At 37.0% G+C, this 13,761-nt stretch overlaps 1 protein-coding gene across 8 annotated transcripts in view; it reads left to right on the forward strand.

Moving 5' to 3' along the window:
* Positions 1-13,761, forward strand: part of FAT1 (FAT atypical cadherin 1) — a 107,340-nt gene that overhangs the window by 68,201 nt on the left and 25,378 nt on the right. For all 8 annotated transcript variants that reach the window (XR_007631774.1, XM_050337885.1, XM_050337887.1 and 5 more), the window contains 4 exons: positions 5,023-5,298; positions 5,512-5,722; positions 7,794-11,861; positions 12,481-12,677. Coding sequence is in view for 7 of the 8 variants with exons in the window: in XM_050337885.1 (XP_050193842.1) it covers positions 5,023-5,298; positions 5,512-5,722; positions 7,794-11,861; positions 12,481-12,677 (4,752 nt within the window). In the remaining variant the exon portion in view is untranslated. The remainder of the gene's footprint in view (positions 1-5,022; positions 5,299-5,511; positions 5,723-7,793; positions 11,862-12,480; positions 12,678-13,761) is intronic.

Below are 13,761 nucleotides of genomic sequence, written 5' to 3' on the forward strand. Positions count from 1 at the left end.
AAAGATGGCAGAGTCAACAAACATGGAGAGCAGATGTTGCTTTTATTTGCTTTGGCCCCCCAGGGTCACACTCACCACCCCCAGGAGGGGCTTCTGGTGTGCCAGCCAATTTGGGACTGGGTCAGGGGCTCCAAGGTGTGGTGTGGGGCAGTGCTTCCAGGTTGCTTTTGACTGACAGTGTCCCTTGCCCAGGGAGACTCCCAGTGGCTGGGGTATGGGATAGGACATTGCCTCACCTTCCTTCCTCTCCACACACACATCCCTGAGTTGGTCTGAGCCAATAATTAATAAAATAATCCAGTGTCTCACGCAGGCCACACCACCTCTTCTTTGGACTTGCTTTTATGTTGGTGTTTAACAGCTCTGCTTGAAAAATTTTTTCTTATGTCTAATTGTAGTTTCTCTAATTGGTGCTTGTGAGCGTCACCTCTTGTCCTTTCACTATGCATCTCTGAGAAGACTCTCCTGCACCCTTCCCTTTACACAGTGAACTGGGAGCTTTTTGATCCCCATGATTTTCATGGACTTTCACTGGATCAGTTTCATTTTGTCAAGATCTCTCTTGGCTTGCAGGGCCTAAAACTGTAGTGGATCTACATTCCCACCAGTGAGTATCAAATGGAAGGGGGTACTTTCTTTTCCCCTATCTGCTGCTCCCCTTATTAAAGCAGCCCAGCGTGCAGTTAGACGAGTTACCCAAAGGTTACCCATCAGTTCACGTTATGCTTATCCACTGGAATCTGTGCAGGGGCAGAAAGTAACAACATTAGTGAGTGAGAAATCAATTGTAAAGTAGATTAAACACCTTTCACTTGAATCTAAGGTTTTGGGTATACTTAAAATGATTGCACTTAAGTAGCAAATCACATATTTGTACTTGTGTTTACCAGCATGGAGAAAAACTGCGTGCCTGAGCAAGTAATTTGACAAGTGATAGAATACCTGAGCAAACCATTTGTAGTGACTGAGACATGTTTATTCCTTAGCAAAAATATTTTTGTTATTCATGTTTAATAGTGCTGTACATTTTGAAGAGCTATCTCCTTATCTGTTCAGTCCAACAGTACCTTTTTGGAGGATGTCTCCTTATGTGTCACTTTAACTACTTCACTAGCTAATACCAGACAGAGTTGATGCTAGAATCATAGAATCATAGAATTAACTGGGTTGGAAGAGACCTCCGATATTATCAAGTCCAACCCTTGATCGTGATGTTATGATCAACAGATCACTTTTCAGTTAAGCTGTTTCATTGGATATGTGGTTAGTCCCGCAGGTACTGATGCTGGTTTCACAGTCACTACGTTCCTGGTGTTTAACTTAGTACTTTGCTTGTTGTACATGCTGTTTTTTGTGGTGCTCCATTCTAGAAATGCTGTTTTACTGTATTCGTTTTGTGTAGTACCGGCAGCACAGGTGGGCATGTCTTCTGCTCTGAAGATTGATCTAACACAGTTGCTCTGGAGTTACATACCCTCTTACCTCCAATTTTGACCTAGGTCTCTGTATTTCCTAATCTGAGGGTGGAAATAGACATGAATTTAAATAGAAATGTTAATTTACATTCATAAATGTGATACTCCATCTTTTCACTTTCTTGTTTTCTGAATCTGAACTTAATCTCTTGGTGGTGGTAGTTTAATAAAAAAATTGCTATGAGTTCATTTGGAAAGCATAATATCCATTAATGAAGTGTTGTAATTGTATATGGCCTTTTAACATTTTAATTATAAAAAAATACTTTTATAGTTTGATTTGTGTTGAGTTTTCCTACTGTTTTTGTTTGTTTTATAATTTGTTGGTCATCTTTATTTGATGTCATTTTTAATTTTCCTGAGCCACCAGTGTTCAGAGAGCAGTTGTTTTTACTCAAATGCTTTGTAAGCGGCTGTATTGGGCCCTTCTGTCTTACTTCTTCCAAGAGACATTAAAATGTATTTTATTTAAACAAAACTTTAAATAAACCAACAACTGTGCTTGTGCTGCTTTATTGCTCCTCTCTAATCATGACAATATAAAAAGATCACGTTTTAAAGATAATATTCATTCTTGCTTTTCATTTTCTAGTTGAATTTGGTAGTAATTGTATTTAAAAACTTGCCCTAATATACATCCTTGGGTCACCTACCATTATTTTTTTGCCCCACTGAAAGTCACTATCTATTCCAGCTCTTTGTTTCCTTTCTTTAATTGATTTCTGTTCTGTGACAAAACCAAACTCCTTAGTCTCCATAGCAACATCTTGCAAGGGATTTTATTACTTTGCCAAATGATTCAGTTTTTTCATACTTCTTCAGTTTTCTGAGAAATCTAGTAGACTGTGGGAGGCATTATTTTTCTGTGCAGTGATAGTCTGTATTTATCCTAACAGACTCTTTCAACCACTGAAAAACTACCTACGTTTATGAACATTTCCCTAAATGTTCCACAAAATATACTATTTTGTGGATTATATATATCCTGTATATAGTGACCTGCAAAGTAGCCTTACACTACGCCTACTAAAAATCTTTTAAAGGCTGTGGACACACGTACATGTGCATGTGTGCCCCCATCTCCACCCTGACTGGTGGTCTGGAGGTGGAGCTCTGTATTATTAACACCAAGTCTCACGTTAGTTGTATTATCACCTTTCTCTGTTTCAAGCAGAACATGAGGGTGATTTCCATCTTGTCTTGGTGACTTGTTTCTATTTAGTAGCTTATTGCAGCACCACTGCTTTGCCAGAGTCTTATTTTTTTATTTTATTTTTGTGCAGTGTCATGCACCCTATTGTTCTTGATGAATAAGACTGTGGCAAAATTGTAATCTGGGACAGGCTCTCCTCCTCCTTCATTGTTTATATTTCCTGGTGGTCTTGCTGACCCACAGATTGTTTGACAATTTCAGATAAATTTAAAGCTCTTTTTATTCCTTGCCTGGCTTTTTATTCCATATCTGACTTCTGAGATTCCACCTTTACCATTTGCATCTCTATTCCTGTATTCCTTTCTATATGCTTGTTTGTTCTTTTTTATTATCCAAGCGAAATTCTCAGTGAAAACAGTCTTTCTGGTGACATTTTCTTTCAGCTACCAAAGTTGGCAAATCACAGTTTTTGGGAGGACTTTCTTATCTTATATTATAAGTTATCCAAAGAATTTCACAGCCCGTTATTTGTGTTTCCTGATTCTCACTTCCATTAATCAGCCTGTCTGGTGATGCAGGACTTCATTACTTAGTTGCAGAAGTCTTTTTGTTGTTACTTAGAATTAAATCCTTCCAACAGTTTCCTATACTGTTGGTAGCATTTGTAGGATGTATTCAAAGGCTGCCTATGCCTCTCTGGAAGTTATTTGATTGTTTTCAGCCTGTATTAAAATTCACCATTAGGATGAATTTGTTGTTTTGGAGCTTGGGGTAGTAGTTGCAACCTGGGCTAATAGCCCCACATCTGAAATAAATATTTTAGGAATTTATATGACTACTGTTGATAATCTTAACACCTGTTTTTTCTTAGTACAAGTTTTAACATAAGACACCAGTTTAGTAAGGCTAAAGTTTCCTCTTCCTATAGCAAGAGGTATGGCATTTCCTGATTATTTACCACTATCAGGATTGATCTCATCTAGTTTTATTACTGCATGCAGTTTGGTACCTTGTCTAAATTACATCTGTAGACTCCACCAGTTGCCAATGGAAAACAATAAGTATCTTCAAAGACAAATTTAACCCACTTATGATATCATAAATACCTGTTGATAGCCCTTAACAAATTTATACACGGCACCTAACCTCTGGATGGTTTAAAGCATGGCTTTATGTGCGGCACATAAAGAACTTGGATTTAGTTGTGTGTTGTTGGAGCTTTGCTGTCTACTTTCCCACTCTGTGCTTTACAGTTATTCATCTGATGTTATGACTGTTGAAGGAACAGGATGGTGGCTGACTGTCTTACCTTTTTTATGCAAAAATTTGATGCTGTGAAAGGCAAGTGGGTGTGCAGGGATCTTGTGTGGTTCCAGTGAAATTATTATTCAGACAAAGAGAACATTGCCAGCATTGCACATAGGTGAAACCAGCTAAACTTCTACAGAAAAAACAATTTAAAGCATCCAAGTTAATTTAACTGTAACGTAAGGGAAATTTTGTTGGTGACCAGTGAGCTATGCTGAGATTGTGCTGCATTGCTGGAGAAGAGTAAACAATACCTGCAGTTCTTTGAAATAAGATACTTCCATGAGAATTCCACCACTTTTCTATTCTGGCCTAGGCTTGGAAATGTAAGGAGCTGAAAGAGGATTGTTTTTGCATGAGGGCAAGGAGGAGTATTATGCATCCACTGCCTTGAAAAAACTTCTAAATTTGCACCAAAAAAGGGATTTTTACCCACTCTAGTGTCGCGGTCGAGGCAGGATGCGACATGGGTTTCAGGATACCAGCTTCTTTATTGCAACAGTGCAGCTACATTTATACAGTTCTGGGGTGACACATGTACATACAGCACTGGTTTACCACTATCATAACAACTCATGATTGGACACACAGCCACATGTCCTAACACAATAGGCTGACATTCCTAACAGGAAACCCACTCTGTGTTACAGTCCTACTGTCCCTGGTTAACCCTCTGCCAGGTGTAAGAAGTTCCATCTTCAGGATTTCAGCTTACAGAGAGCCCAGAACCAGCTGGACTCCCCCACACTCTAGGACCTATATTGAGAATTTTTAATTTTTTTTAAATTCCAAAATTACCAAGGAGTTGCTTTTCATCTTGCTTTAGATAAAAATCATTCCCTTTAAGATATCTTACCCTAAGATATTTCTGGTCATAGAGTTTTCTGGTTTGACTTTGGGGAAGGTGAGGCAGATTTGGGTTTAGTAGGAGTCTCCTCTTGGATCTTTCCTGCTCCCAGAAAAATAAAATTGTCTTGTGGTGGAATTATTTCAGTATTATGGTCTGATTTTTAATGAAATATCTTCTTTTCATCTCTGTTTACCAAATATCATCAATGCTTTCTCCTTCCCATTATATCATTTCAGGTGTACATCAAAGTTATTGACACAAATAATCACAGGCCTCAGTTTTCTGCTTCAAAATATGAAGTTGTTATACCTGAAGATACCGCACCAGAGACAGAAATTCTGCAAGTCAGTGCCACAGACAGAGATGAGAAGAATAAACTGATTTATACGATGCAGGGCAGCACTGATCCCATCAGTCTAAAAAAGTTTCGTCTGGACCCTGCAACTGGCTCTCTTTATACGTCAGAAAAACTGGATCATGAGACCATGAACCAGCATATTCTTACAATAATGGTAAATAAACCCAAGATTTCTTCTGTCGTCAATGACAAACAGATCCTTTTTAACGTCTTTTGTCCCCATAATTCAAACATTTATTGGTAGGTTTAATTTGTATGCAGTCTTTGACCCTGTGACTGGAACAAATTGAACCTTGAATTGTTACTCACATTTAATGAACTACTGCAATAACAGTGCCAATTACTAGTAATATGCTAACTGTTGCAGGTCCGAGATCAAGATGTTCCTGTGAAGCGCAACTACGCCAGAGTCGTCATTAATGTTAGTGATACAAATGATCATGCTCCGTGGTTCACCAGCTCTGCCTATGAAGGACGGGTGTATGAGTCAGCAGCTGTTGGATCAGCAGTGCTCCAGGTTACAGCATTAGATAAGGACAAAGGAAAAAATGCAGAAATTATGTACTCTATTGAATCAGGTATATTGACTTTCTTACGTCTTCAGTTTATTTTGAAACAGTGCCTGCTGATACTCTGTTTCAGTGGTAGATATGTGAATACACAGCTGTAAAAAAAAAACGGGACAGTGCAAGTTTAAGTGTCATATTCTGAGAGATGTATTGAAGATACAGCCTCAGAGCATTTAAAAGAAAACTACAAATATTCATCTCAATCCCTTAGCTATTTATGTTGCCTTGTAGGTATATTTGGAACATTACAGTAGTAGGAGAAGCAAAAGGTATCTTTTAACCCTTAAAATGTTCATTAGAAATGACAGAAGCATTAAATTCAGGTCTAAAAATGCATTCTATTTTGCTAATGTTAAGTCACATTTTTTGTGGCATAGGCAAAGCAAAGGATTTGATTAAAAGAGTAAGAGCCTGAGATGAGTGCTTTTATGTTTAGTATAATGTGAAAGTAAAAAGCTCAAAAATAACTTTAAAATATCCATATACTTAATCCCTAGATAATCCAGTTTTTAAATTAATCTTTCTGGTAGATGTATCAAGGAATGGGTTGCTTTCCTTGGTTCCCACTGGCTGGTTTAGGTAATGGGACTTCTATTCTGGTCAATTTGGCATTAAGGCTCCTTTCAGATTGCAGGCCAGAAAAGAGCATTAGGTATGGCTGCTTATTTTTAATCTCAGAATATTTTCCTGAATTTGTCTAGAACAGTGTGATTTCAAATTATGGCAAATTTGAATAATATGAAAACAGTATTGTCATTCATTGAGTTCACTTACCAGAGGGAAGGGTGTTTTGGTTCAGTCCATTCAATCTGGATACAAGTTTGCCATTGCCAGAGTCCTGAGCTATGTAGACACTATGACTGGGAAAAAAGTTATTTGTATTTCATTACCTGTCTGCAGTACTACTTTCAAGGTAGAAAATCATTTAAAATAAAAATCCCAGTAACAAGCATAAGAAACTGTATATAAAAGAGAACAATAGGTAAAAAGTTATTCAGTTACTGTTTCATGCAAAGTGGTATGCCAAATGCTTTGTAAAATTGTTTACTGTAAATATTTTCCTTTTCTTCCCCAAAGCGTTGTTTTGATGTGAAAACATACTTAAACATTGTATTAAAACAAAACTCTGTTTATGATTCTCTGAATTCATGTATTTAAGTATCTCAGAAGTTGCTTAAAATATATGTTTGTTTTCTGTTATTTCTAGAAATCTGATATTTACTGTGTTCTAAGCATATGGAAGGAGCATTCCTTAAATGCTTGTCATAGCTGCTTAGATTTGTAATGAGATATTCTAGGAATGCCACTGTGTTTGAGAGTCTCCACTAAAAAAAAAAAACACCAAAAAAACCCATAAAATCTTGCCTACTCATGTGCATAACTCAGAAGTTCTTAATGAATTTTTTTCTATGCTGAGAAAGTGGTTTTAGTAATGTGTTTTTTTTAGGGAAGTAAAATGTTAAATCTTGCCATATTTAGTACATGAGCCAAATATTATATGCAGATCATTTATATATTTGAAAATATGAAGCAAATAAGTGTATATCAAATGGCAGCTGGTTTTTCTCATCAGTTATTATTTTTCTTCTAATACTATCACAGTGAATAAGTTGTCTGTGTATCAATAGGAAGTTAAGAAAGAGATAACTATCAGTCCAATTCAAAAAGATGGCTTTTGAAATAGTGATTTAAACAATACTTGCATAAACAAATAAGATTCACAAGTGTTTATTCCTTAAAACCCTTTTTTTTCCCTCAAAACAGTATTTTAGATTATAAAATGTAACTTTTATTCCATTGATGTTAACTTCTGAATGGAAATTTCTTTCAGCTACAGTAGATACTTACGTTGGCTAAACCAAAATTGTAGCATTTATTTTCAAGGCTTTCCTAACTATATTTTATGCAATATTTCCACAAGTAAACTTAGAATCACTGCTAACTCTTGATTACAGAAAACTTTCCAGAGAGGCTAACAAATGTTTGTCAGAAAACCTCTGTATTCTATCTACGTCTCTTTGAGATATAGATTTTAAATTCTGTACACCTCTTTCTTAATTGCTTTTCTGTTTCTTCACAGGGAATATTGGAAATTCCTTCCTTATTGATCCCATTTTCGGCACAATTAAAATTGCAAAGGAATTAGATCGTAGTAACCAGGAAGAATACAACCTGATGGTAAAAGCTACAGACAGAGGAGATCCTCCAATGAGTGAAGTAACCTCTGTGCACATATTTGTTACGGTTTCTGATAACGCCTCACCAAAATTCACAGCCAAAGAGTATTCTACAGAAATCAGTGAAAGTGCCAGCATTGGTAGTTTTGTTGGAATGGTTACAGCATACAGTCAGTCTTCTGTAGTTTATGAAATAAAAGATGGTAATACAGATGACGCCTTTGCTATCAACCCGAACTCAGGTGTCATTGTTTCTCAGAAAATACTTGATTTTGAAACTTTGCCTTTTTACACTCTAACTGTGCAAGGAACAAACATGGCTGGCTTGTCCACTAATGCAACAGTTTTGGTACACCTTCGGGATGAGAATGACAATACACCGATTTTTATGCAGCCTGAATATACAGGACTCATCAGTGAATCAGCTTCAATTAACAGTGTGGTCTTGACTGACAAGAATATCCCATTAGTAATTCGAGCTACAGATGCTGATAAAGAATCTAATGCTTTGCTTGTTTATCAAATTGTTGAACCATCTGTCCGCAAGTATTTTGCCATTGATTCCAGCACTGGTGCCATTCGGACAGTAATGAGTCTGGACTATGAGGAGACAAATATTTTCCACTTCTCAGTGCAAGTACACGATATGGGGACACCACGTCTATATGCAGAATATGCAGCTAATGTTACTATTTATGTAATTGACATCAATGATTGCCCTCCTGTGTTTTCAAGAGAGTTATATGAGACATCCATTCTGGTTCCAACCTATAAAGGCGTGAAAGTCATCAGTGTAAATGCCACTGATGCTGATTCAGGCATTTTTTCCCAATTAATTTATTCCATTATTGAAGGCAACATTGGAGAAAAATTTTCAATAAACCCTAAGACTGGAGATATAACAGTACAAAATACAACTCAGTTAAGAAGCAGATACGAATTAACAGTGAGAGCATCTGATGGCAGATTTGCAAGCACTACATCTGTAAAAATTAATGTGAAAGAAAGCAAAGCAAGCCAGCTGAAGTTCACACAGAGTTCTTACTCTGCAACAGTGCAGGAGAATTCCACAGAGGCAAAAACAATAGCTGTTGTTACTGCTATAGGGAATCAAATAAATGAGCCTTTGTTTTACCATATTCTCAATCCAGACAGCAGATTTAAAGTAAGCCCAACTTCGGGAGTCCTTTCAACAACAGGAATACCATTTGATCGTGAACAGCAAGAATCTTTTGATGTGGTCATAGAAGTGACAGGAGAAAATAAACCATCAGTTGTTTCACACATTGTAGTTAAAGTCACAGTGGAAGATGTAAATGATAACGCTCCATTTTTTGTCAATCTTCCATATTATGCGGTTGTTAAAGTAGACTCTGAAGTAGGCCACGTTATTCAACGTGTGACTGCAGTAGATAAAGATACAGGCAGAAATGGAGAGGTGCATTACTATCTCAAAGAACATCATGAACATTTCCAAATTGATCCCACTGGTGAAATGTCACTGAAGAAGAAGTTTGAACCAGACACACTAAATAAAGAATATCTGGTTACAGTAGTGGCAAAAGATGGAGGAGAGCCTGCTTTCTCTGCTGAAGTTATAGTCCCAATTACGGTTATGAGTAAAGCTATGCCAGTGTTTGAGAAGCCTTTCTACAGTGCAGAGATACCAGAAAACATTCAGCTTCATAGTCCTGTGGTACATGTACAAGCGAACAGCCCAGAAGGACTTAAGGTGTTTTACAGCATCACTGGTGGAGATCCTTTCAATCAGTTCACTATCAACTTCAACACTGGAGTTATAAACGTTGTTGCCCCACTTGATTTTGAATCTCACCCTGCTTATAAACTGAGTGTTCGAGCAACAGACTCCCTAACTGGGGCACATGCTGATGTGTTTGTAGACATAATAGTGGAAGACATCAATGATAACCCTCCTGTGTTTACAGAGCAATCTTACACTGTAACACTTTCTGAAGCATCTGTTGTTGGAACATCTGTTGTAAAAGTGAGCGCTACAGACAGCGATTCTGGAAACAATAGGGGGATTTCCTATCACTTGGTTGAGGATAATAGTGAAAGTCATGACTACTTTCACGTAGACAGCAGCACTGGACTCATTCTTACAGCAAGAACTTTGGACTATGAACAACTCAAACAACACAAGTTACTAATAAGGGCCATAGACGGTGGCATGCTGCCCTTGAGCACTGATGTCATTGTAACTGTTGACGTAACCGATCTCAATGATAACCCCCCTCTTTTTAGCCGATTGCTTTATGAAGCTAAAATTAGTGAACTGGCCCCTCGAGGGCATTTTGTGACATGCGTGCAAGCCTCAGATGCAGATAGTTCGGATGTTGACAAGCTGGAGTACTCCATTCTGACAGGCAACGATGAGAAGAATTTTGTAATTAATAGTAAAACTGGCACTATCACCATCTCAAACCTACGCAGACAGACACTGAAGTCACATTATAATCTTAATGTGTCTGTTTCTGATGGGGTCTTCAGAAGCTCAGCCCAAGTCCATATAACTGTAACCAGTGCCAATATGCACAGTCCTGTTTTCAGCCAGAATGAGTATGAGGTTGAACTAGCTGAAAATGCTCCATTGCATACTTTGGTGACTGAAGTTAAAGCAACAGATGAAGATTCTGGTACACATGGCCACATCACTTACCACATTGTGAATGACTTTGCCAAAGACAGATTTTATACAAATGAGAGAGGGCAGATATTTACGTCTGAAAAGCTTGACCGTGAAACACAAGCGGAAAAAGTAATTGCCATTAGTTTAATGGCCAAAGATTCGGGAGGAAAAGTTGCTTTCTGTACTGTTAATGTAATACTTACAGATGACAATGATAATGCTCCTCAATTCCGAGCTACAGAATATAAAGTAAATATTGGATCTGATGTTCCACGAGGTACTTCTGTCATTAAAGTCTGGGCATCTGATGCTGATGAGGGTACAAATGCAGATATCACATATGCTATTGAAGCAGAGTCTGAAAATGTAAGAGAGAATTTAGAAATCGATTCATTGTCTGGTATAATTACTACAAAAGAAAGCTTAATTGGTTTGGAAAATGAGTTTCTTACTTTCCTTGTTAGAGCAATTGATGGTGGATCCCCCCAAAAAGAGTCAGTTGTTCCTGTCTATGCTAGAATACTCCCACCAGAAGTGCCTCCTCCAAAATTTTCAGAACCATTTTATTCTTACGCAGTTTCTGAAGACATTCCAATTGGGACTGTGATAGATGTTATCAAAGCAGAGCATAATCAGACTTTAGTATATAGTCTGATTAAAGGGAACACTCCTGAAAGCAACAGAGATGACTTTTTTGTGATTGACCGACAAAGCGGAGAGTTGAAACTTGAGAAGAATCTTGATCATGAAACAACTAAATGGTACCAGTTCTCAGTTCGAGCACAGTATCCAAATGAAGATTATAATGTTGTTTCCTCAGTAGAGGTAAGCATTCAGGTAAAAGATGCAAATGATAACAAACCCATTTTGGAGTCCAATCCCTATGAAGCATTCATTGTAGAAAACACACCGGCTGGAACAAGAGTCATACAGGTTAAAGGAACTGACTTAGATTCGGGACTCAATGGGCAGGTTACTTACAGCTTGGATCCTTCTCAAGAGCTGGACGTTATAGAGTCTTTTGCCATAAACATGGAGACTGGCTGGATTACCACTCTTAAAGAACTCGATCATGAGAAACGAGACAAATACAAAATCACAGTGGTTGCATCTGACCGGGGTGAAAAAATTCAGCTGTCTTCTATGGCTGTAGTTGAAGTTACTGTTACGGATGTGAATGACAATCCTCCACGGTTTACTGCGGAGATATATAAAGGAACAGTCAGTGAGGATGACCCTCCTGGTGGGGTAATTGCCATACTGAGTACAACTGATGCTGACACAGAAGAAACCAACAGACAAGTCTTTTATTACATTACAGGTAGGTCTTTTGGGGTAATGTCAGAATAATCATTTGAGTGGTCTTGGAATGATGTGTGATAGAACTTACTTGCAAATTGTTTCAAAGATTATTTGAAATCAGAACTGCAAAGAGAGATTGTGTGTCTTAGTATGCATATTAAAAACTTCAGTGGAAAAATTAGGTTTAGAAAGCAGGTCTTGGCTTTGTTTCACGTATGCCTTGCTTATAATGCTTTCCTATGTTTATTGTTTACTTATATCTCAAATTTTATTTTAAAAATAGACTAATGAAGTCTTTAAAGAACAAATGAAAGAATTTTCACATAATAATGGGCTATTAATGTCCAATGGAGTATTTTATTGTTTTTAGTTAGCATTTGTCTTGATGTGATGTTTTCTGTAATGCTACATGAATTTCTACATTGATTTTTATGGATTCTGTTTACCATAGTTTAATTTGTTGTATGAGCATCTACTGACAATTTCTACCTCAGAAATGAAACTCTTTCTCTAAAGCCACCGAGTGGGTGCTTATTTGCGTTTACTTTTTTTTCTTTTTGACTATACCTTAATTTTGATAAAGTTACAGTAGCAATCTCTGTCTTGTCTTTAAATAAATATTTCTTTTCGCATTTCAGGAGGTGATCCTTTGGGGCAGTTTGCTATTGAAAATATACAGAATGAATGGAAGGTCTATGTCAAAAAGCCTCTGGACAGGGAAGAAAAGGATAATTATCTTCTAAATATTACAGCTACTGATGGGACCTTTGCAACAAAAGCTGTGGTGGAGGTTAAAGTCCTTGATGCTAATGATAATAGCCCTGTTTGTGAAAAGGTAGGCAGAGTCTTTCCTTCTGTGTCCAACTACTTTCAGACATAAAATCTACATTTCCTTTGAAATTGCTTCTCAGGACACTTACAAATAGCTATTCCTTTTAAATCGGTAGCAGAAATTTTGACTATTAAGATAGAATACTGTCCAAAAAAAAGGTACTTAATGGACTTGTTTTTTGAATATCCAAAGACAATTTAATGATGGAATTTTGACACTCAATGGGTATTTGAAGAATATAAGGATAATTGTAGTATATTCCTCCTGTGTTAATGCATGTTTTTTCCAAAAAGAATTGTTTTAACCTGCAGCCGTGATAGTTTATATATGCTCTATTTTATGAAAGAAGCAAGGTCTCAAAGAAGGCTGTATAACATCACTTAGTTGATACATGTGTGTATTTGCTGTGATAAAGAGTTGAAAAAATTGGAATGTTATCTTGCAGTTGCATTTAGCAACACCAAAAATCTGTAATCCATAAATGTTTTCTTGTTTGAAAGCTGTCTACCTTACCACATTTGATAGTCTGCAAAAATGGACATGAAAAATTAGAAATGGAAAAATCCAGAAAGGTGGCCCTTGCAAGAGGTGTAATTGCCTTACGAGGAAGCCCAGCTTTTTGGGTTTTTTTGGGGGGTTTTGTGTTGGGTTGCTTTTTACATTAGCACATTTGGACTTTTCGTAGTTGAACATATATTAGATATTACCAGGTGGAAACCCCTTGCCTCCTACTAGGAAGGGCAACATTGTGTTTCTTTTCTTAGTTGATGTTTATATTGGTTATATACAGACTGCCAAGTCAGGGTTTTTATCTTTTTTTTTTTTTTTTCCTTCTTTTTCCCTTTGTTAATATTGGTGTTATAAGGCTCAGCACTTAAAATTTAATGTACATTCATGAGATGGTTGAGCTGCGGGAGTGCTTAGTGCCTTTAAATTCTAAATCCTTTCTCCTAATTTTTTATTTTATCTAGAAGCTTTTGTGTCACTACAAGAAAGGTAGCTGTGAATTTCTTATAGATTGAGACAGGCCTAGAAAAGATGATCAAAAGAGGAAAAAATGAAATTAAGAAAAATTTATAATTACTAT

This window comes from Myiozetetes cayanensis, unplaced genomic scaffold (assembly GCF_022539395.1).
Source record: "Myiozetetes cayanensis isolate MyiCay16 unplaced genomic scaffold, myiCay2020 scf7, whole genome shotgun sequence".
In the NCBI taxonomy this organism is placed as follows: Eukaryota; Metazoa; Chordata; class Aves; order Passeriformes; family Tyrannidae; genus Myiozetetes; species Myiozetetes cayanensis.